Source organism: Oncorhynchus nerka, linkage group LG18 (assembly GCF_034236695.1).
Source record: "Oncorhynchus nerka isolate Pitt River linkage group LG18, Oner_Uvic_2.0, whole genome shotgun sequence".
NCBI classification, from domain to species: Eukaryota; Metazoa; Chordata; class Actinopteri; order Salmoniformes; family Salmonidae; genus Oncorhynchus; species Oncorhynchus nerka.
In genome coordinates this window covers 43,704,236-43,726,305 of record NC_088413.1, presented here as the reverse complement: position 1 = coordinate 43,726,305, position 22,070 = coordinate 43,704,236, and the positions used below count along the sequence as shown (strand labels likewise).

General features: G+C 42.1%; 1 protein-coding gene across 6 annotated transcripts in view; it reads right to left on the bottom strand.

Annotated features, from left to right (window-relative positions):
- The window catches only part of sptlc2a (serine palmitoyltransferase, long chain base subunit 2a), a 101,534-nt gene that overhangs the window by 22,294 nt on the left and 57,170 nt on the right, over positions 1–22,070 (bottom strand). For 4 of the 6 annotated variants that reach the window (XR_010459731.1, XR_010459732.1, XR_010459733.1 and 1 more), the window contains exons 1-6: positions 21,665–22,070; positions 19,098–19,222; positions 16,732–16,825; positions 15,751–15,856; positions 12,686–12,905; positions 11,965–12,091 (exon numbers count right to left, since the gene is read on the bottom strand). The exon at positions 21,665–22,070 is cut by the window's right edge. Coding sequence is in view for 2 of the 6 variants with exons in the window: in XM_065004115.1 (XP_064860187.1) it covers positions 11,965–12,091; positions 12,686–12,905; positions 15,751–15,856; positions 16,732–16,825; positions 19,098–19,222; positions 21,665–21,813 (821 nt within the window). In the remaining 4 variants the exon portion in view is untranslated. The remainder of the gene's footprint in view (positions 1–11,964; positions 12,092–12,685; positions 12,906–15,750; positions 15,857–16,731; positions 16,826–19,097; positions 19,223–21,664) is intronic. The other 2 variants (XM_065004115.1, XM_029687482.2) reach the window with 1 other exon arrangement.

Below are 22,070 nucleotides of genomic sequence, written 5' to 3'. Positions count from 1 at the left end.
AATGTATTTTTTCCGCAAATTGCCTCTCTGCAAATGTTTGAAAATTAGGTTTTATTGGCTTCTTCATTACATGAGTTGCCTGTTCTGTTCAGGTGTATTACCATAATCTAAATGTCATATTTTGTATCATTCTGAGCACCGTGGATGCCCTAATGGGTTATGCACCCAATACATATGGGTCCACTACATATCTCAAATGGACGGTAAATTTAAAATCTTCCTGTCATGTTGTCCGGCTCTACATTTTCCTAGCGGAAACCCGGACACACACACACACACACACACTTCACCTGGGGCAGACAGGGCAAGAGCAACTGTTTGTTGTCGTTGTCCTGCCGTGATTAAGTGGCATGTGTGTGTATGAAAGTGTGCGTAAATGCCCTTGTTCTTGCACGTGTACAAAAGTGTGTGTGTGAGAGAGTTGGTTGAGAGGGCCTCACCAAAGGGCCTATCAGTGTGGCCTGCTGGGTAATTGTTGCCATATTGGAGGGGTTGGTTGGAGTTCTGGGTTAGATATTGTACCTGGAAAGACTCTGTGCATCTGTGGAAGCCATCACTCTTATTTAATGAGTGGTGAAAAACAGAAGAGGGCAGAAACTAAAAACCTCCCACATTACATTCTTTACCTCCATCAAAAGCATGAAAGTGAAACAATAGTGATGATTCAAGGTTAGGGTTGACCATACTGAATGTATTGTACAGAGAGTGGAAAAAGTATGTGATGACTGTTGTTTTTCCACAATATGTTTAAATTAAAATTATGCAACACTAAGCAGGGACAGTGACAGGAATAAAGTAAGCGAGTGAGTGTGTGGGTGTGTGGCTGTAGCCATGGTCAGTACTGCAGAGGGGTATATACTACAAAGCCAGACGCCTTTGATAAGCAACCAGAAATAACTATAGATTTTCTGGAATATTAAAAAAACTAAACTTAGATTGTGGAATCAAATCGGACCATGCCTATTTCAAGCTTACCCTTAATAATAAATAATTGTACACACACCCACCCAACCAGTCAAAAGTTTGGACACCTACTCATTCAAGTGTTTTCTTTATTTGTACTATTTATACATTGTAGAATAATAGTGAAGACATCAAAACTATGAAATAACACATATGGAATCATGTGTGTTAATCAAAATCAATTTTATATTTGAGATTCTTCAAAGTAGCCACACTTGGACTTGATTACAGCTTTGCATACTCTTGGCATTCTCTCAACCAGCTTCACCTTGAATGCTTTACCAACAGTCTCGAAGGAGTTCCCACATATGCTGAGCACTTGCTGAGCACTTGTTGGCTGCTTTTCCTTCAATCTGCAGTCCGACTCATCCCAAACTATCTCAATTGGGTTGAGGTTGGGTGATTGTGGAGGCCAGGTCATCTGATGCAGCACTCCCTCACTCTTCTTCTTCTTGGTCAAATAGCCCTTACACAGCCAGGAGGTGTGTTGGGTCATTGTCCTGTTGAAAAACAAAAGCCCAAACCAGATGGGATGGCGTATCGCTGCAGAGTGCTGTGGTAGCCATGTGGGTTAAGTGTGGCTTGAATTTTAAGTAAATCATTGACAGTGTCACCAGCAAAGCACCTCAACACCATCACACCTCCATGCTTCACGGTGGGAACCACACATACAGAGATCATCCGTTCACCTACTTTGCGTCTCACAAAGACACAGCAGTTGAAACCAAAAACCTTTAATTTCGACTCATCAGACCAAAGGACAGATTTCCACCGGTCTAATATCCATTGCTCGTGTTTCTTGGCCCAAGCAAGTCTCTCGTGTCCTTCAGTAGTGGTTTCTTTGCAGCAATTCAATCATGAAGGCCAGATTCACTCCTGTTACTTGAAATTTGTGAAGCAATTATTTGGGATGCAATCTGAGGTGCAGTTAATTGCCGATTTCTGAGGCTGGTAACACTAATGAACGTATCCTCTGCTCAGAGGTAACTCTGGGCCTTCCTTTCCTGTGGCGGTCCTCATGAGAGCTTGATGGTTTTTGCGACTGCACTTGAAGAATATTTAAAAGTTCTTGAACATTTCCGGATTGACTGACCTTCATGTCTTAAAGTAGTGATTGGCTGTCATTTCTCTTTGCTTATGTGAGCTGTTCTTGCCATAACATGGACTTTTACCAAATAGGGCTATCGTCGATATATAAACCCCACCTTGTCACAACACAGCTGATTGGCTCAAAAGCATTAAGGAGGAAAGAAATTCCACAAATTCACTTTTAACAAGGCACAGCTATTGAAATGCAGAGTTCATTTACTAACTCTATTTTATCAATGTACCAAATCGGGCTTCAGGAAGAAGCATAGCACAATTACAGCAGCCATGAAGGTTTTAAATGATATCACTGAAGCCATTGACAAAAAACAGCACTGTGTCTCACTTTTTATTGATCTCTCTAAGGCTTTTGATACAGTTGATCATGCTATACTAAGGCAGAGATTGTCGAGTGTAGGTCTTTCGGAGCATGCAGTTGCATGGTTTGCTAACTATCTGTCTGATAGAACTCAGTGCACTCAATTTGATGGGCTTATGTCTGTTAAATTGTCTGTCTTGAATGGTGTGGCCCAAGGCTCTGTACTTGGTCCTCTCTTATTCACTATTTATATAAATGATTTAGACAAAAATGTCCAAAATGCACAACTTCATTTTTATGCTGATGATACTGTTATTTACTGTTGTGCCTCATCTCTTACAAAAGCTTTCCAGAACATGCAAACTGCTTTTTATACTGTTCAACATACCTTGTGTCAATTGAAGCTTATCCTCAATACTGACAAAACTAAACTAATGGTGTTTTCTAATGCAAGAAATAAAACCTTTCACCTATTACTACCTGTCAGGGCAAGGAGATTGAGGTTGTAACCTCATATAAATATCTTGGAATTTTAGTTGATGACAGCCTCTTTTAAATTGCATATTCAACAACTGCTGAAAATGGGATTTTATTTTAGGAATAAGGCCTGTTTTTCTTTTGAAGCCAGGAGGCGGCTAGTGTCAGCTACATTATGCCTTTTCTAGACTATGGGGATATTTTATATATGAATGCTTCCGCTCAGTGTTTGAGATCAATTGACACACTTTACCATGGCACACTGAGATTTATTTTAAACAGCAAATCCCTTATGCACCACTGCACTTTGTATACCAGGGTTGGCTGGCCTTCTCTAGTCACTCGTAGGCTCAGTCACTGGTATACTTTTATTTACAAAGCCATTTTGGGTTTACTACCTTTTTATTTGGGCATTTTTATTGTTCAGAAATGTGGTGGGTACTCTCTTCGTTCGCTGGACTTTATCCTGCCAACTGTTCCAAATGTCCGAACTGAATTTGGTAAAAGGGCTTTTATGTAATCTGCGCCATCGTCTTGGAACACCTTACAAAATACTTTTAAACTGGAAGAACTTGTCACGATTGGTGTTTTTAAATCACTGACGAAGGATTTTGAGGCTAATTCCCTGACCTGTCAATGTTTTTAATTTGCTGTTTTATACTCGTGAATTCAATGGTTTTTACTAGATTACTTGTCGTTTTTCATGTTGTCTGTCTAACTTTTTTGTAATGACTTGGTGCTGCCTATCTTGGCCAGGGCGCTCTTGAAAAAGTGATTTTAATCTCAATGAGCCCTTCCTGGTTAAATTAAATAAATAAAAATAATTCCAGGTGACTACCTCATGAAGCTGGTTGAGAAAATGCCAAGAGTGTGCAAAGCTGTCATCAAGGCAAAGGGTGGCTACTTTGAAAAATCTAAAATATATTTTGATTTGTTTAACACTTTTTTGGTAACTAAATTATTCCATGTGTCATTTCATAGTGTTGATGTCTTCACTATTATTCTACAATGTAGAAAATGGTTTAAAAAATATTTTAAAAAACTAAAAAAATAAATAATGAAACATGTTCTATTTGGTTTAAATAATGCAAAGTGTTGGAGAAGAAAGTAATGTGTGCCATGTAATAAAGCTAACGTTTAAGTTCATTGCTCAGAACATGAGAACATATGAAAGTTGGTGGTTCCTTTTAACATGAGACTTTAATATATAGTATATATAGTATTTAGTAATATATATAGTAATATATATATAGTATTTATAGGACTATTTCGCTCTATACCATTTGTATTTCATATACCTTTGACTATTGGATGTTCTTATAGGCACTATAGTATTGCCAGTGTAACAGTATAGCTTCCGTCCCCCTCCTCGCCCCTACCTGGGCTCGAACCAGGAACACATCGACAACAGCCACACTCAAAGCATCGTTACCCATCGCTCCACAAAAGTCGCGGCCCTTGCAGCGCAAGGGGAATAACTACTCCAAATCTAAAAGCTAAACTGGATTAGTAGTTATAACTAGTGATTATGATTGATTGTTTTTTTATAAGATAAGTTTAATGCTAGCTAGCAATTTACCTTGGCTTCTACTGCGTTCGCGTAACAGGCAGGCTCCTCGTGGAGTGCAATGGTTAGTTAACTGTGCGGTTGCAAGATTGGAACCCCTGAGCTGACAAGGTGAAAAATCTGTCGTTCTGCCCCTGCACAAGGCAGTAAACCCACAGTTCATAGGCAGCCATTGAAAATAAGAATGTGTTCTTAACTGACTTGCCTAGTTAAATAAAAGGTATTAATATTTTTTTTTTTAAACGGAATTCGGCACCCAAAAATACCCTAATTAAAATCGGCCATTCCGATTAAATCGGTCGACCTCTATACTGTATATCCAAATATTTATGCTAGTTAGATGGCTAACTCCTTAATCCTGCTTTGCCGTATACCCCTTAAGTAGCTGAACTAACCTAAATCAACATCTCTTTACAACTTTCAGTTTTGAAAAACATTTCACATGCTGTCAGAAGTCACCGTTTACTCTTTTGGAATATATATATATATATATATATACACACTGCTCAAAAAAATAAAGGGAACACTAAAATAACACATCCTAGATCTGAATGAATGAAATATTCTTATTAAATACTTTTTTCTTTACATAATTGAATGTGCTGTGACAACCAAATCACACAAAAATCATCAATGAAAATCAAATTTATCAACACATGGAGGTCTGGATTTGGAGTCACACTCAAAATTAAAGTGGAAAACCACACTACAGGCTGATCCAACTTTGATGTAATGTCCTTAAAACAAGTCAAAATGAGGCTCAGTAGTGCGTGTGGCCTCCACGTGCCTGTATGACCTCCCTACAACGCCTGGGCATGCTCCTGATGAGGTGGCTGATGGTTTCCTGAGGGATCTCCTCCCAGACCTGGACTAAAGCATCTGCCAACTCCTGGACAGTCTGTGGTGCAACGTGGCGTTGGTGGATGGAGCGAGACATGATGTCCCAGATGTGCTCAACTGGATTCAGGTCTGGGGAACGGGTGGGCCAGTCCATAGCATCAATGCCTTCCTCTTGCAGTAACTGCTGACACACTCCAGCCACATGAGGTCTAGCATTGTCTTGCATTAGGAGGAACCCAGGGCCAACCGCACCAGCATATGGTCTCACAAGGGGTCTGAGGATCTCATCTCGGTACCTAATGGCATTCAGGCTACCTCTGGCGAGCACATGGAGGGATGTGCGGCCCCCCAAAGAAATGCCACCCCACACCATGACTGACCCACCGCCAAACCGGTTATGCTGGAGGATGTTGCAGGCAGCAGAACATTCTCCACGGCGTCTCCAGACTGTCACGTCTGTCACATGTGCTCAGTGTGAACCTGCTTTCATCTGTGAAGAGCACAGGGCGCCTGTGGCGAATTTGCCAATCTTGGTGTTCTCTGGCAAATGCCAAACGTCCTGCACGGTGTTGGGCTGTAAGCACAACCCACACATGTGGACGTCGGGCACTCATACCACCCTCATGGAGTCTGTTTCTGACCGTTTGAGCAGACACATGCACATTTGTGGCCTGCTGGAGGTCATTTTGCAGGGCTCTGGCAGTGCTCCTCCTGCTCTTCCTTGCACAAAGGCGGAGGTAGCGGTCCTGCTGCTGAGTTGTTGCCCTCCTACGGCCTCCTCCACGTCTTCTGATGTACTGGCCTGTCTCCTGGTAGCACCTCCATGCTCTGGACACTACGCTGACAGACACATCAAACCTTCTTGCCACAGCTCGCATTGATGTGCCATCCTGGATGAGCTGCACTACCTGAGCCACTTGTGTGGGTTGTAGACTCCGTCTCATGCTACCACTAGAGTGAAAGCACCGCCAGCATTCAAAAGTGACCAAAACATCAGCCAGGAAGCATAGGAACTGAGAAGTGGTCTGTGGTCACCACCTGCAGAACCACTCCTTTATTGGGGGTGTCTTGCTAATTGCCTATAATTTCCACCTGTTGTCTATTCCAGTTGCACAACAGCATGTGAAATGTATTGTCAATCAGTGTTGCTTCCTAAGTGGACAGTTGGATTTCACAGAAGTGTGATTGACTTGGAGTTATATTGTGTTGTTTAAGTGTTCCCTTTATTTTTTTGTACATACATACACATATACACCACATATACACCACATATACACCACACACAATTCGATCGGGTTAAAGTCTGGGCCACTCAAGGACATACAGAGACTTGTCCCGAAACCACTCCTGCGTTGTGTTGGCTGTGTGCTTAAGGTCGTTGTCCTGTTGGAAGGTGAACCTTCGCTCCAGTCTGAGTGCTCTGTACTTTGTTCTGTTCATGTTTCCCTCTATCCTGACTAGTCTACCAGTCCCTGCCGTTGAAAACCACAGCATGATGCTGCCACCACCAATCTTGGTTTTATCAGACCAGAAAATCTGGTTTCTCATGGTCTGAGGCCTTTAGGTGCCTTTTGGCAAACTCCAAGCGGGCTGTCATGTGCCTTTTACTGAGGAGTGGCTTCTGGATGTTTTTCTGGAAGGTTCTTGGTCACCTCCCTGACCAAAGCCCTTCTCCCCTGATTGCTCAGTTTGGATATACAGTTGCATTCCAAACTTCTTCCAATAAGAATGACGGAGGCCACTGTGTTCTTGGGGACCTTCAATGCTGTATCAATGTTTATGTACCCTTCCGCAGATCTGTGCCTCGACACAATCCTGTCTCGGAGCTCTACGGACAATTATGTTAACCTCATGGCTTGGTTTTTGCTCTGACATGCAGTGTCAACTGTGGGACCTTATATAGACAGGTGTGTGCCTTTCCAAATCACATCCAATCAATTGAATTTACCACAGGTGGACTCCAATCAAGATGTAGAAACATCTCAAGGATGATCAATAGAATAGGATGCCACTGAGCTACATTTCGAGTCTCATAGCAAAGGGTCTGAATACTTCATTTTGTTTTATAAATTTGCAAACATTTCTAAGAACCTGTTTTCGCTTTGTCATTAGGGGGTAGTGTGTGTAGATTGAGATGTTTTTATTGAATCCATTTTAGAATAAAACTACCTTAACAAAATGTGGGAAAAGTAAAGGGGTCTGAATACTTTCCGAATGCACTGTACCTAGGTAAGAATGCTGTTCATCGACTACAGCTCAGCCTTCAATACCATAGTGCCCTCCAAGCTCATCACAAAGCTCAAGGCATGGAACTGGACCCTTCCCTTTGCAACTGGCACCTGGACTTCCTGAAGGGCCAACCCCAAGTGGTGAAGGCAGGCAACAACAACTCCGCCATGCTGATCCTCAACATGGGGGCCCCAGAGGAGGTGCGTGCTCAGCCCCCTCCCCCTGTTCACCGATGACTGCGTGGCCACTCACGCCTCCAACTCTATAAGCAAGTTTGCTGACGACAACAGTTGAAGCCTAATTACCAACAACGATGAGACAGCCTACAGGGAAGAGGTGAGAGCCCTGGCGGAGCACACCATCATCCACATCGACAGGGCCGTAGCGGAGAGGATCAAAAGCTTCAAGTTCCTTGGCGTGCACATCACTGGCAACCTGAAATGGTCCCTTCACACAGGCAGCATGATGAAGAATGCACAACAACCTCAAGGACGCTGAAGAAATTCGGTGTGGCCCTCATTTCTCCAGATGCACTATTAAGAGCATCCTGTCGGGCTGTATCACTGCCTGATATGGCAATTGCACAGTCTGCAACCACAGAGCTTTCCAGACCGTGGTGCAGTCAGTCCAACGCATCATCGGGGGCACACTGCCTGCCCTCTAGGGACATCTACAGCACCCTGTGCCACAGGAAGGCCAAGAAAATCATTAAGAACCTCAGCCACCGGAGCCACAGCCTGTTCACACCGCTAACATTTAGAAGGTGGAGACACTACAGTTGCATAAAAGCTGGGACCGAGAGACTGAGAAAGAGTTTATCTCCAGGCCATTATCAAACAGTCACCACTATCCAGCCTCTGCCCAGTACCCTGCCGTGAACCTTAGTTACTGTTCTAGCTGGCTACCACCAGGTACACTACCCTGCACCAAAGAGACTGCTGCCCTAAGTAGAGTAATTGAACACTAGTTACTTTAATAATGTTTACATACCGTTTCACCCACTTTATACGTATATACTGTAATCTAGACTAGTTATGGCTCATCCTATATAACTACTGCTGTAAACACCCTTTTCTATTAATTTACTGTCCATACTGTCTATACACTGCATTATATTTATATACATTAGGGGTGTGACGTTTAAACAAAATTGGGATCGACAAAGTTTAGAAATAAATCCTTAACTGAAAAACAGTGCAATTATCACAAAACTACCACTAAGAGGCCCCAATCATCATCATCAAGCGTAAAATAAACTTTAAACAAATGCCTAACGCAACCATGCTGAACGTTAGTAGATCTGCATCTTTCAAATGATTTGCCCCGGATATAAAGCGCTCCGCACGTCATCCTCGTTAACAGTAAAAAATATATATATATATATATATATATATATAAAAATGGCAGCGAGTGAGACAGGGTAGAGACAGCAGTGAAGTCCTGTATGGCAATACTCAGAGAAGATAAATGAGGAGGTTGTGAAATGCAAACTCTGCGAGGTGGAATTGAGCTACAGTGGCAGCACAGGTGCAATGCTGAAAGGGAGGCACCGTGAGACCCAACCCGTTTCTGGCAGCAGTGCGATAAGGGACAGACTGAGAAAATCACAGCGCTGATTACAGAAATGATTGCAGTTGATTTGCAGCCATTGTCAATGGTAGAAGATGTCGGCTTCAATGTTGCCCTATTGGCATGTCTAGAACCAGACTACAAGATGCCATGTCGAAAAACTGATGGAGAAATTGTGCAATGATTACTCTGCAAGTAGGCCTACAAAAGCGCCAGCTCTCGAACAACAAGAACCTAATATTTATTTATTTCTAAATTCCATTCTTTTACTTTTTAGATTTGTTTATTGTTAGATATTACTGCACTGTTGGAGCTAGGAACACATGCATTTCACTACACCCGCAATAACTTCTGCTAATTATGTGCATGTGACCAATAAAATTTGAACAGATTGTTGGACGTCAATGAACACTGTCATACATCACTGCAACGACCCATCACATTAATGAGAAGTGGGACATGAAGTCCCAGGAACTACTGACAATTAAGAACATGGAGAAACAGAGCAGAGACACTAAAAGGGCATTAACAACCAACGTTGCTGAGTGGGTGGGGGACAGTAGTAAAGTGAGTGTACACACACACACACACAGTCAAATACATTTAAACTCAGTTTCACAATTCCTGACATTTAATCAAGTAAAAATTCCCTGCCCTAGGTCAGTTAGGATCACCACTTTATTTTAAGAACGTGACATGTCAGAATAACAGTAGAGAGAATTATTGTTTTCAGCTTTTATTTCTTTCATCACATTCCCAGTGAGTCAGAAATACTCAATTAGTATTTGGTAGCATTGCCTTTAAATTGTTTAACTTGGGTCAAACGTTTTGGGTAGCCTTCCACAAGCTTCCCACAATAAGTTGGGTAAGTTTTGGCCCATTCCTCCTGACAGAGCTGGTGTAACTGAGTCAGGTTTGTAGGCCTCCTTGCTCGCACACGCTTTTTCAGTTCTGCTCACAAATTTTCTATAGGACTGAGGTCAGGGCTTTATGTTGGTCACTCCAATTCCTTGACTTTGTTGTCTTTAGGCTGTTTTGCCACAACTTTGGAAGTATGCTTGGGGTCAATGTCCATTTGGAAGACCCATTTGTGACCAAGCTTTAACTTCCTGATTGATGTTGCTTCAATATATCCACATCATTTTCCATCCCCACGATGTCATCTATTTTGTGAAGTGCACCAGTCCGTCCTGCAGCAAAGCACCCCCACAACATGATGCTGCCACCCCCATGCTTCACGGTTGGGATGGTGTTCTTCGGCTTGCAAGCCCTTTTCCTCCAAACATAAAGATGGTCATTATGGTCAAACAGTAAAAAAAATGGTTTCATCAGACCAGAGGACATTTCTCCAAAAAGCACGATCTTCCTCCCCATGTACAGTTGAAAACCGTAGTCTGGCTTTTTTTATGGGGGTTTTGAAACAGAGGCTTTTTCCTTGCTGAGCGGCCTTTCAGGTTATATCGATATAGGACTCGTTTTACTGTGGATATAGACACTTTCGTACCCGTTTCCTCCAGCATCATCACAAGGTCCTTTGCTGTTGTTCTGGGATTGATTTGCACTTTCCGCACCAAAGTACGTTGATCTCTAGGAGACAGAACGCCTCTCTTTCCTGAGTGGTATGACGGCTGCGTAGTCCCATGGTGTTTATACTTGCGTACTATTGTTTGTACAGATGAAGGTGGTACCTTCAGGCGTTTGAAAATTGCTCCCAAGGATGAACCAGACTTATAGAGGTCTACCATTTTTTTCTGAGGTCTTGGCTGATTTCTTTTGATTTTCCCATGATGTCAAGCAAAGACGCACTGAGTCTAGGCCTTGAAATACATCCACAGGTACACCTCAAATTGACTCAAATTATGTCAATTAGCCTATCAGAAGCTTCTAAAGCCATGACATGATTTTCTGGAATTTTCCAAGTTGTTTAAAGGCACAGTCAACTTAGTGTATATAAACTTCTGACCCACTGGAATTGTGATACAGTGAATTATAAATGAAATAATCTGTCTGTACAGATATAATATGTCTGTACAACTGTTGGAAAAATGACTTGTGTCATGCAAAAGTAGATGTCCTAACCGACTTGCCAAAACTATAGTTTGTGAACAAGAAATTGGTGGAGTGGTTAAAAAATTAGTTTTAATGACTCCAACCTAAGTGTATGTAAACTTCAACTGATAATATATATATATATATATATTAACACATATCTGACTCAGTTACACCAGCTCTGTCAGGAATTGGCCAAATTCACCCAACTTATTGTGGGAAGGTGGTGGAAGGCTACCCGAAACGTTTGAGACACACACACACACATATTCCGGTCCCTAACATATTCCGGTCCCTGACATCATTCTGATATTTACTAATTTCCTTATTACTATTGATATTTTCTGGACTGTGTGTGTATTTGTAAGTATATTATTGCTTGGTATTACTGCACTGTTGGAGCTAGAAACACAAGCATTTCGCGGCACCTGCAATAACCTGCAATTCTGTGTACACGACCAATACAATTGATTTGATGGTACTGTAGTTAAAACCTGATATATAGTCAGTGTTTACCCAAGCTTGGGTATAGCAAGTACAGTACGTTTCCACCAATATAGAACACTGATTACCTCACACACAGTCAGTAAATCAGAACCCTACTCTGTGTCTGTCCAGAAACTAAGTTTGTCTGTTGATAGCATTCTGCCATGCTCGTCTTAAACAAGCTTCTGCCGCCCCCTTGTGGATAAGCATGGTATGGGTCAACAGAAAAAACCTCAGTACCAACCAGAGCAAAAACATCCTCTAACACCTTTTACAGCTCAGTGCAATGTCTTCAAAATGGCATTTCATTGCATCAGTGTGTGTGGGGGAAATAGCAGCTTTTCACTCTATCCACTGCGTTTCTACGTGTCGGACTCACCAAGCGTCGTCCCGTCCTCCCCCATAATGCACTTCATAGAAGCGATGATCTGCTCCACGACAGGAGGTGACATGGACGCGGCGTACACCGCACTGTGAGAGTGGGAGCGCAGGTACTCCAACAAGTCCTAGAATAGAACAGAATGTTATTGTCGATTCTGAGGTTAGTATATTTGCAACACTAAAAGTATACATTTCTGATTTCACACTTAAAAGTAGATAAAAGTAGATATCTACATTGTGCGAAGTTGCTCTTCACCCTCCTCTCTCAAATGTTGCTGTGTTGTTAATATGTCATGTTTTTATATTGATATGGTACATTTACAGGATCTGAAACGTTTATTTGTAACGTGGTTGAAACGTTTTAGTAACAGTAAAGGAGGTTGTGCGATTCTAAACGTGTGCGACTCAAGCTATACTTTTCCTTGTGCGCATGCACGGGCAATAACACAAGTGGCACAAAATGGAACATAACATTGCAGAAAAAGTTCAGAATGAGACAATTTCATGTGTACAACATCAAAAGACCTGCATCACTATCCTGAGAGTGTTGGTGTTTTTGGAGCCGTTGGTTCACGTTTTATCTGTGCCCCTGCAACTGCTGAATGAGCATGAGGAAGTCTATCAAAATCGCAACAAAAGTGTCAGGACACTTCTATAACATGACATTTACATTTTTTTTTAAGTGAACTTGTCCATTACAACAACGTTATCCTCCTCACCTTCCTGCCTCCGATGTAGCCCCCAGCGGCGCCAAAGCTCTTGGTGAACGTCCCCATCATGACGTCCACGTCTCGGGGGTCCAGACCAAAGTAGTCGACCACACCTCGGCCCCCTGGCCCCAGAGCCCCAATACTGTGGGCCTCGTCCAGGTACAGATAGGCCCTGTAGCGCTTCTTCAGAGCTATGACTTCAGGTAGACGTACTATACTGCCTTCCATACTGGGGACAGATGGAGAGGGGTAGGAAGGTGGGTGGGTGGGGGTGACAAGAGGGACAAAAGATGGAGGAAGTATCCCATCTTCACTTCAGGGGACATTTTCAGCCATCACATCACATAGTGTACATTTGACTAATGAGAGAGAGAGCACCAGTGTTGGGAGTTCCTGTCGATTCCTTCTTTACAGTATAAAGTTTAAACAGCATGTGGCCTGGGGTGGCCTGGTGTGGTCTAGCGGTCTAAGCTGCTGCCTCTGAAGTATATGTACAATGTTCTGCTGCTAGCAGGCCTTCTTGAACATGTGAACTTTCATGTGCCTTAATAACAAACTCGTATGTGATCTGTAAACATTTTTTAATTACGAGCCTAGTTCAGCCTAGGAGACAGCACTTCGCTAGGGAGAGAGACAGGATCCTTCCTGGACTGCCATGATTGGCTGAGATAATGGTGGGGCTGTACATGCCGAGAGATGAGTCCTGATTGGTGTGTCATGTCACAGGCTTCCATCTATCACAGAATGGGGGCTTCACTGGTCAGTATATAGATCATCAGGGTAGGGTAGCCTAGTGGTTAGTGTGTTGGTCTTGTAACCGGAAGGTTGCAAGTTCAAACCCCCGAGCTGACAAGGTACAAATCTGTCGTTCTGCCCCTGAACAGGCAGTTAACCCACTGTTCCTAGGCCGTCATTGAAAATAAGAATTTGTTCTTAACTGACTTGCCTAGTTAAATAAAGAAAAAAGAAAAAATCTTTGCTACTGCAGATATTTGGAAAGATATAGCTATGTGTAGCAGCGAAAGTGTTGCCACAGCTCTCAACAATATTGCTGCCCTGAATTTATCTGTTGCTAGCAGCAAAGCACAGAGGGGGAAAGTTTAAGTAGAGACTGCTTTTTGGAGGACAATGCCATGCTGACTTTCATGAATACTTTTTGCCTTGCAAAAGTATTCATCCCCCTTGGTGATTTTCCTATTTTGTTGCATTACAACCTGTATTTTAAATTGATTTTTATTTGGATTTCGTGTAATGGTCATACACAAAATTAGTCCAAGTTGGTGAAGTGAAAAGAAATAACTTGTTTAAAAATAAAAATAAACGAAAAAGTGGTGCGTGCACATGTATTCACCCCCTTTGTTATGAAGCCCCTAAATAAGATCTGGTGCAACCAAATACCTTCAGAAGTCACACAATTAGTTAAATAAAGTCCACCTGTGTGCTACCTGTGTCACATGATCTGTCGCATGATCTCAGTGTATATATACACACCTGTTCTGAAAGGCCCCAGAGTTTGCAACACCACCAAGCAAGCGGCACCACCAAGCAAGCGGCACCATGAAGCTCTCCAAACAGGTCAGGGACAAAGTTGTAGAGAATACAGATCAGGGTTGGGTTATAAAAAAATATCTGAAACTTTAAACATCCCACGGAACACCATTAAATCCATTATTAAAAAATGGAAGGAATATGGCACCATAACAAACCTGGCAAGAGAGGGCCGCCCACCAAAACTCAGGCCAGGCAAGGAGGTAATTAATCAGAGAGGCAACAAAGAGACCAAAGACAACCCCGAATGAGCTGCAAAGCTCCACAGTGGAGATTGGAGTATCTGTCCATATGATTACTTTAAGCCATACACTCCACAGAGCTGGCCTTTACTGAAGAGTGGCCAGAAAAAAAGCATTGCCTCAAGAAGAAAATAAGAAAACACGTTTGGTGTTTTCTAAAAGGCAGGTGGGAAACCCCCCAAACATATGAAAGAAGGTACTCTGGTCAGATGAGAATAAAATTGAGCTTTTGTCCATCAACGAAAACGCTATGTCTGGCACAAACCCAATACCTCTCATCACCCAGAGAACATCATCCCCACAGTGAAGCATGGTGGTGGCAGCATCATGCTGTCGGGATGTTTTTCCATCAGCAGGGACTGGGAAACTGGTCAGAATTTAAGGAATGATGGATGGCGCTAAATACAGGGAAAGTCTTGAGGGAAACCTGTTTCAGTCTTCCAGAGATTTGAGACTGGGACGGAGGTTCACCTTCCAGCAGGACAATAACCCTAAGCATACTACTAAAGCAACACTTGAGTGGTTTAAGGGGAAACATTTCAATGTCTTGGAATGGCCTAGTCAAAGCCCAGACCTCAATCCAATTGAGAATCTGTGGTATGACTTAAAGATTTCTGTACACCAGTGGAACCAATACAACTTGAAGGAGCTAGAGAAGATTTGCCTTGAAGAATGGGCAAAAATCCCAGTGGCTAGATGTGCCAAGCTTATAGACATACCCCAAGAGACTTGCAGCTGTAATTGCTGCAAAAGTGGCTCGACAAAGTATTGACTTTGGGGGGGGGTGAATAGTTACGCACGCACAAGTTCGTTTTTTGGTCCGTTTTGTAGTCTTATTTCTAGTTTGTTTCACAATAAAAAATATTTTGCATCTTCAAAATGTTAGGCATGTTGTGTAAATCAAATGATACATTATATTTTAATTCCAGGTTGTAAGGCAATAAAATAGGGAAAAAGTCAAGGGGGGTGAATACTTTCGCAAGCCACTGTACATCAGAATTTTTAAAGGAGATGGGTGGGACTAAAGCTTAAGAGGGTGTGAAAGATGCTGAATAGTCGTAAACAAATAACAGCTCTTTGGCAAGTGTGAAAATCTCAGCAAAATCTTTCAAGTTTATCAACTTTCAAAGCAGTATAGCTTTCCATGTTTATCCAACTACAGTGTATGATAAACCATTTTGAAGCTCTGAGTCTGTACTTTTATAAAAATGTAAACAGATTGACTTAAGCTCACATAGAGCTGTACCGTCAGAAATAAAGTTGAAATAGCATGTAAAAGACTACCTGTATATACCCTCCACCAGTATGAGGATCTTCTTCCACGGCCTGTGTGTTCTGGGCTGGCCGTGGACTATGGCGTCTCTCAACATCTTCTCCAGACTTTGCATGTCTGACAAGACACACCAGGAACACACAGTTACACAGTTTCCAAAGCAGAACAATCACCATGAACATCTGTCAAGAGACAATGGCCAGCCCTAGCCTTTTGGGGGGCCTGAGCGAGATTTGTCTGGTTGCTGGCTGAACCAGTCTCAAATCAATCCATATGAACTGAAAGGCAGGGATGCTAACAACGCCAGTTGTTCCCATTTTCTGCAATTCTACCCATTTTGCTATGGGATGGAGATAAATCTCTGCAGTTCTAAAGCTAAATCAATGGGGGGCCCCCTGAAGGTCAGGGACACTAGGCACCTGCCCTGCATATCCGGTCGGTATTCGGCCATGATTACTACAAGTTTATATAGCAGGCTAGACTAATTTACCAATCTAAAAATGATTAGCTGACATACTAATTGAGTGACTGTCAGTGACTGACATAAGTGAAAAACTGCTGATGTACTGCCAAACTTCTACACACACACACACACACACACACCACTGCTGGGACTAAAAGGTTTAGACCAGTGCAGTTGTTCCCAAACTTTTCTAAGTAGTGTATGCCCCTCATGGACTAGCTATAGAGCCTTAGGGTGGTGATCTGTACACTGTAGAAATAGGGGGGGAACAGAGATAAAGGAGAGACCCATTGTAGCATGTGGGACAGATATAAGGAATGTATAAGCCCCACCATTTTGGTTGAACATGAACAAAGTATGGGGGGATAAAGATAAGGGACGAACCGATATTGCTGTGGGGACAGCGATAGAGGACGGACACGGTTTTGCAGTGGGGACAGCGATAGGGGACGGACCCAGTGTTGCAGGGGGGAAAGAGATAGGGGATGGGACGGTGTTTCAGGGGGAAAGAGATAAAGGACGGACTTACTGTTGTGTTTGAAGACACGGATGGTGGACCCAGACAGCCTGGCTCCCAGGACCAGAGAGGCATGGTTCAGCTCATCACTTAGGATTAGACAGCCCTACACAGAGAGAGAGACAGGAGAGCTTGTCTACTAACACTATTTCTATGCTTGATCAATAAGTAGTAAACCCTAACCTCACCATCTCGCGTTTCGCAATCCTCACAAGGAAGAAAGAAACAAGAAACCTCACACTGCATCCGCTCTCACAGCAACACAACAGAGTTGACCTCTGGCTGCCCTGGCGATGACCTTTGTCCTGACAGAAAGTGGAGCTGTGATGTGCTCCTGGCGGCAGGAAACACTTCCCGTTGATAATATGTTGTGTTATCGAGACTCTCCCGTGGCGTGCGTACGCACCACCCAGGTCTGGAGGTCACCTGCTGGCGCCATGATGACACACACAACCTCCCAGAATGTTGTTGTTATGGAGATATGGAACGGGCTGTGCTCTGAACATTATGACAACACCACGCTGATATTAAATATACTAACATGGATTCTCCCCCTATTTCAATACAAACACACCCTCTTCCTCCCAAACTCTTAACACACACACACCTTTGGCAGCTGTGATCCTGAAAATGATGATGTTCCAAGGTGTGGTGCAGGCAGTACTGAGAGGGCAACACAACAGAGACCGACAGAGCACACAGTGCCACGGCGAGAGGGAAAGAAAAGTAGAGAGGCAATGAGTGAGCGCCAGGGAAAGTGTAATGAACAGAGAGCGGGTGAAACTAACTGAATGAGAGAAGGAAGAAAGATGTCTCTAGAGGAGAGCGAGAGACAGACAGAGGCATCTCTGTTCGTAGTAACTTAGGAAAAGTTTTCGGTAGAATAATGAATGCCAGAATTCAGGCCTTCCTAAGTGAACACAAATCAAATCAGATGTATTTATATAGCCCTTCGTACATCAGCTGATATCTCAAAGTGCTGTACAGAAACCCAGCCTAAAACCCCAAACAGCAAGCAATGCAGGTGTAGAAGCACGGTGGCTAGGAAAAACTCCCTAGAAAGGCCAAAACCTAGGAAGAAACCTAGAGAGGAACCAGGCTATGAGGGATGGCCAGTCCTCTTCTGGCTGACACACAATTCTTTAGTCAGGACAGAGGGGTAAGACAAGGTCGCAATATTAGTCCAACTTTACTCATTATTTATATAAATTAACTGGCTACCATATTAAAACAATCTACATCACCCTAGAAGACAAAGAAATAAAGTGTATTTTATATGCCGATGGCTTATACTAATCTTGTCACCAGCAGAACAGAGGCTACAACCAAGTCCGTCCTTGCTAGAACAGTATTGTAAGGACTGGGCACTATCCATTAATATAGAAAAAAAACGAAGTAATGATCTTTCAGAAAAAGTTCAGATCCCAGGAAAGACAATACCATTTCATCCTAGGATAAATAACCCTTAAATACACCACCAACTAAACTAACCTTGGTCTGACTAGAAGTTTATCAGGGCGGTTTGACATGGCCATAAAGTATGCAGAAAATATTTTGCAATTAGAAAGACCCTGTATTTATTTAACCCACCAATTTACAATATATATATATATATCATGGGATAAAAGCCCCAAAGAAATTTTACACTTGGAATGTAAAAAATATATATTCTAGGTGTGCACAGAAATGCCCCAAACCTAGCCTGTAGGGCAGAACTTGGGAGACAACACCATGCCAAAATCAAAGAACTCAAACAAAGGAAGACATTAACAATGTACAGACTCAGTGACCATAGCCTGGCAATAGAGACAGGATGCCATAGAAAAACATGGAAGGTCAGTTGAAGAAAGACTATGTAAGCACTGTGGGTCGCTTCCGACTCCACTGCTCTAAATATGACTCAAGCGATATTGATCTCCTGAAATTGTAAGGAAATGTTGCAGGATTTGTTGAACTGCCCATTGAGGAGAAAATCAGAAATGTTAGAACACGTTGAGACAGTATAATAATATAAGAGAGACAATAGCTACTGCCATGTCATACACATGAGCCCTTGTAGGTTACATTTCTCAACTGTTGCTGTTTATTTTCTTTTTTTGTGTGTATTATTTTCCATGTATAATTGTTTTGGTTGATATATATTATTATTGTTGCGCAAAAATATTGTTAACGTATGTAATACTTCACATACATTACTTTGGCAACAGTGGCAACCAGCCATTCATACCAATAAAGCATTTATTGAATTAAGAGAGACACAGAGAGAGAGAGCAAGAGCGAGCAAGAGAGAGACAGATGCGAAGACAGTGAACCAGAGGCTAGAACATAGAAACAGACTGAAAACCCCTGATGTTTCGGTAGCATGTAACACCTACTACCTTGCCAGTAAGGGCAGGGATGTTCATCGAATTGGTAGCGAAGCCCATCCCGAAAGCCATGGCCGACTCCACGCCCAGGAATTTAGCAACCAGCTCCTCCATCTCCTCATGTCTGTCTAAGTTACCTAAGGGAATTTAGGAGATACATCAAAACTCCCATAGACACATACCTACCTACTGATAAGATTCAGAAGAATAACTGTGTGTTATTCATTAGAAAACAGTTGTATGATACAGATGGCTTTAGGGCTGAGTCGGAGCCTCTGCGTTCATCTACCAGCCAAAACGGAGTTATAAAGCCCGAGGGTGTGGCAACTAAATTAGTTTTTATAAACAAATGGATATACGTTTACTTTATAGCAATAAGTTAATATAAACAAAAATAAAATCTGATATAGTTCGTCTCAGAGCCTGAGGATTAATCCTACCACTCACTACTGGGTCATTCCACCTCAAAAAGCACAAGAAAGAGGGTTGACATCCACCATCTCAGATTGTTCTGAAATTCTTTCTGTAGTTGTCAACAGATACAATTAGCATTCCTGAAATATTATTTTGTTTAAACATAATTTGATCTCTATGAAATGAAGTTAATTGATTAAACCCACATTTGCCCTTTTCATTTATAAGATTCAGATCATATTCAATAAATGCAGTACTCAACATCCAATTCGGACCAAACATCTTCCTACCAAAGTAAGACATGAAGAATCCCCCCAAAAGTGTCTAAAGCCACCCACGGACACCCCAAGCCAATCCCAACAACCAGTATAAGTGCTCTATGTTTGACAAGTAGTATGAAATTGTGGCTTGGAGAATTGCTTCATTGCTATGTCAGGGAATTACTAGTGAATTTTGTAATGGAAGTCGCTTTTGCAATATTTACCATAAAGTAGTAAGAAAGTAACATGTTTTAATCACTAGATGCCGCTGTTCTTGCTATAACGCCACAGTTTTATCCATTTTGCTGGTTTCTTGTGTTTATTAAGTAGATCATAACATTTTGTTTGCAATTTTGGGTTCTAAACCAATAGATTTGGCTCATTATAGAAATAAATTGTGTGGTAATCCTCACAAATCAAGCAAGTCCTCCATGAAAGCAATTCAGTTTATCCTTCTCTTAGCAACCTAATGCTTCAACTAGAGGTCGACCGATTAATCGGAATGGCCAATTAATTAGGGCCGATGTCCAGTTTTCATAACAATCGGTAATCAGCATTTTAGGGCACCGATTGTGGCCGATTTTTTATCTATTATATATATATATATTTTTACCTTTATTTAACTAGGCAAGTCAGTTAAGAACACATTCTTATTTTCAATGACGGCCTAGGAACGGTGGGTTAACTGTCTTGTTCAAGGGCAGAACGACAGATTTTTACTTAGTCAGCTCGGGGATTCGAACCACCTGCCTTACATTGCACTCCACGAGGAGCCTGCGTGGCAGGCTGACTACCTGTTACGCGAGTGCAGTAAGAAGCCAAGGTAAGTTGCTAGCTAGCATTAATCTTATAAAAAACAATCAATCTTAACATAATCAATAGTTAGCTACACATGGTTGATGATATTACTAGTTTATCTAGCGTGTCCTGCGTTGCATATAATCGATGCGGTGCCTGTTAATTTCTCATCGAATCACAGCCTACTTCTCCAAACGGGTGGTGATTTAACAAGCGCATTTGCGAAAAAAGCACCGTTGTTGCACCAATGTGTACCTAACCATAAACATCAATGCCTTTCTTTAAAATCAATACACAAGTATATGTTTTTAAACCTGCATATTTAGTTAATATTGCCTGCCAACATGACTATATTTTAACTAGGGAAATTGTGTCACTTCTCTTGCATTCTGTGCAAGCAGTCAGGGTACATGCAGCAGTTTGGGCCACCTGGCTCATTGCGAACTGTGTGAAGACCATTTATTCCGAACAAAGAATGTAATTAATTTGCCAGAATTGTACATAATTATGACATAACATTGAAGGTTGTACAATGTAACAGCAATATTTAGACTTAGGGATGCTGATATCGGAACAGAGAGAGAATCTTTCATTTTGGGGGGGGATTCCTCATGTCTTACTCATTGGTAGGAAGAAATGTTCCAAATCTGATGTTGGGTACTATATTTACGGAATATTATCTGAATCCTATTAATTAAAATTGCCAATTTGGATGCAATCAATTAGCTTAATTTCTCAGAGAGAGAAAAAAAAAGTCAATTAAATAAATGTTTCAGGAATGCCAATCCTTGTTTCTAACTACATAAACAATTTCTGAACAATCTGATGGTGGGTGGCATGGCTTGCTGAAATGACATGGAAGGACTCTACTGTGAAACACAAATAACTTGAGGGTGTGAAAGTGAGATAAAAATGCTTACATTGGATTAATTTGTAAACACTCAACTTTTACAGAAAAATTAGGATTGTGAAAATCAGTGCTCTTTCACTGCTCTTTGTGTCTTGTTTGGGTCAACATATTGTCCATGTTGGACAGTGAAATGAATTAAACTGTGGAGAGTGTATTTACGCGGTGTGTGTGTGCATGTATGTGTTACCGGGCCATACCCATCTCCTGCCTGGTGCTGGCCACGCCCACCCCGTACTTCATGGTGACCTCAGCGGACGCGTCAGCACAGTAACCCGTGTTCTCAGCAAAGCCCAGGTAGTTATAGGAACCCATGTTTATTACACCTTCAACCACTTTGCCTGTGTAGCTGAGAGAGAGAGCGAGAGAGAGAGAGAGAAAAACCGAGAGAGACAAAAACCGAGAGAGAGAGAAAAAAAACGAAAGAGAGAAAAAAAACGAAACCGAGAGAGAGAAAAACGGAGAGAGAGAGAGAAAAACCGAGAGAGAGAGAGAAAAACCGAGAGAGAGAGAGAGAGAAAAACCGAGAGAGAGAGAGAGAGAGAAAAACAGAGAGAGAGAGAGAGAAAAACCGAGAGAGAGAGAGAGAGAGAGAGAGAGAGAAAA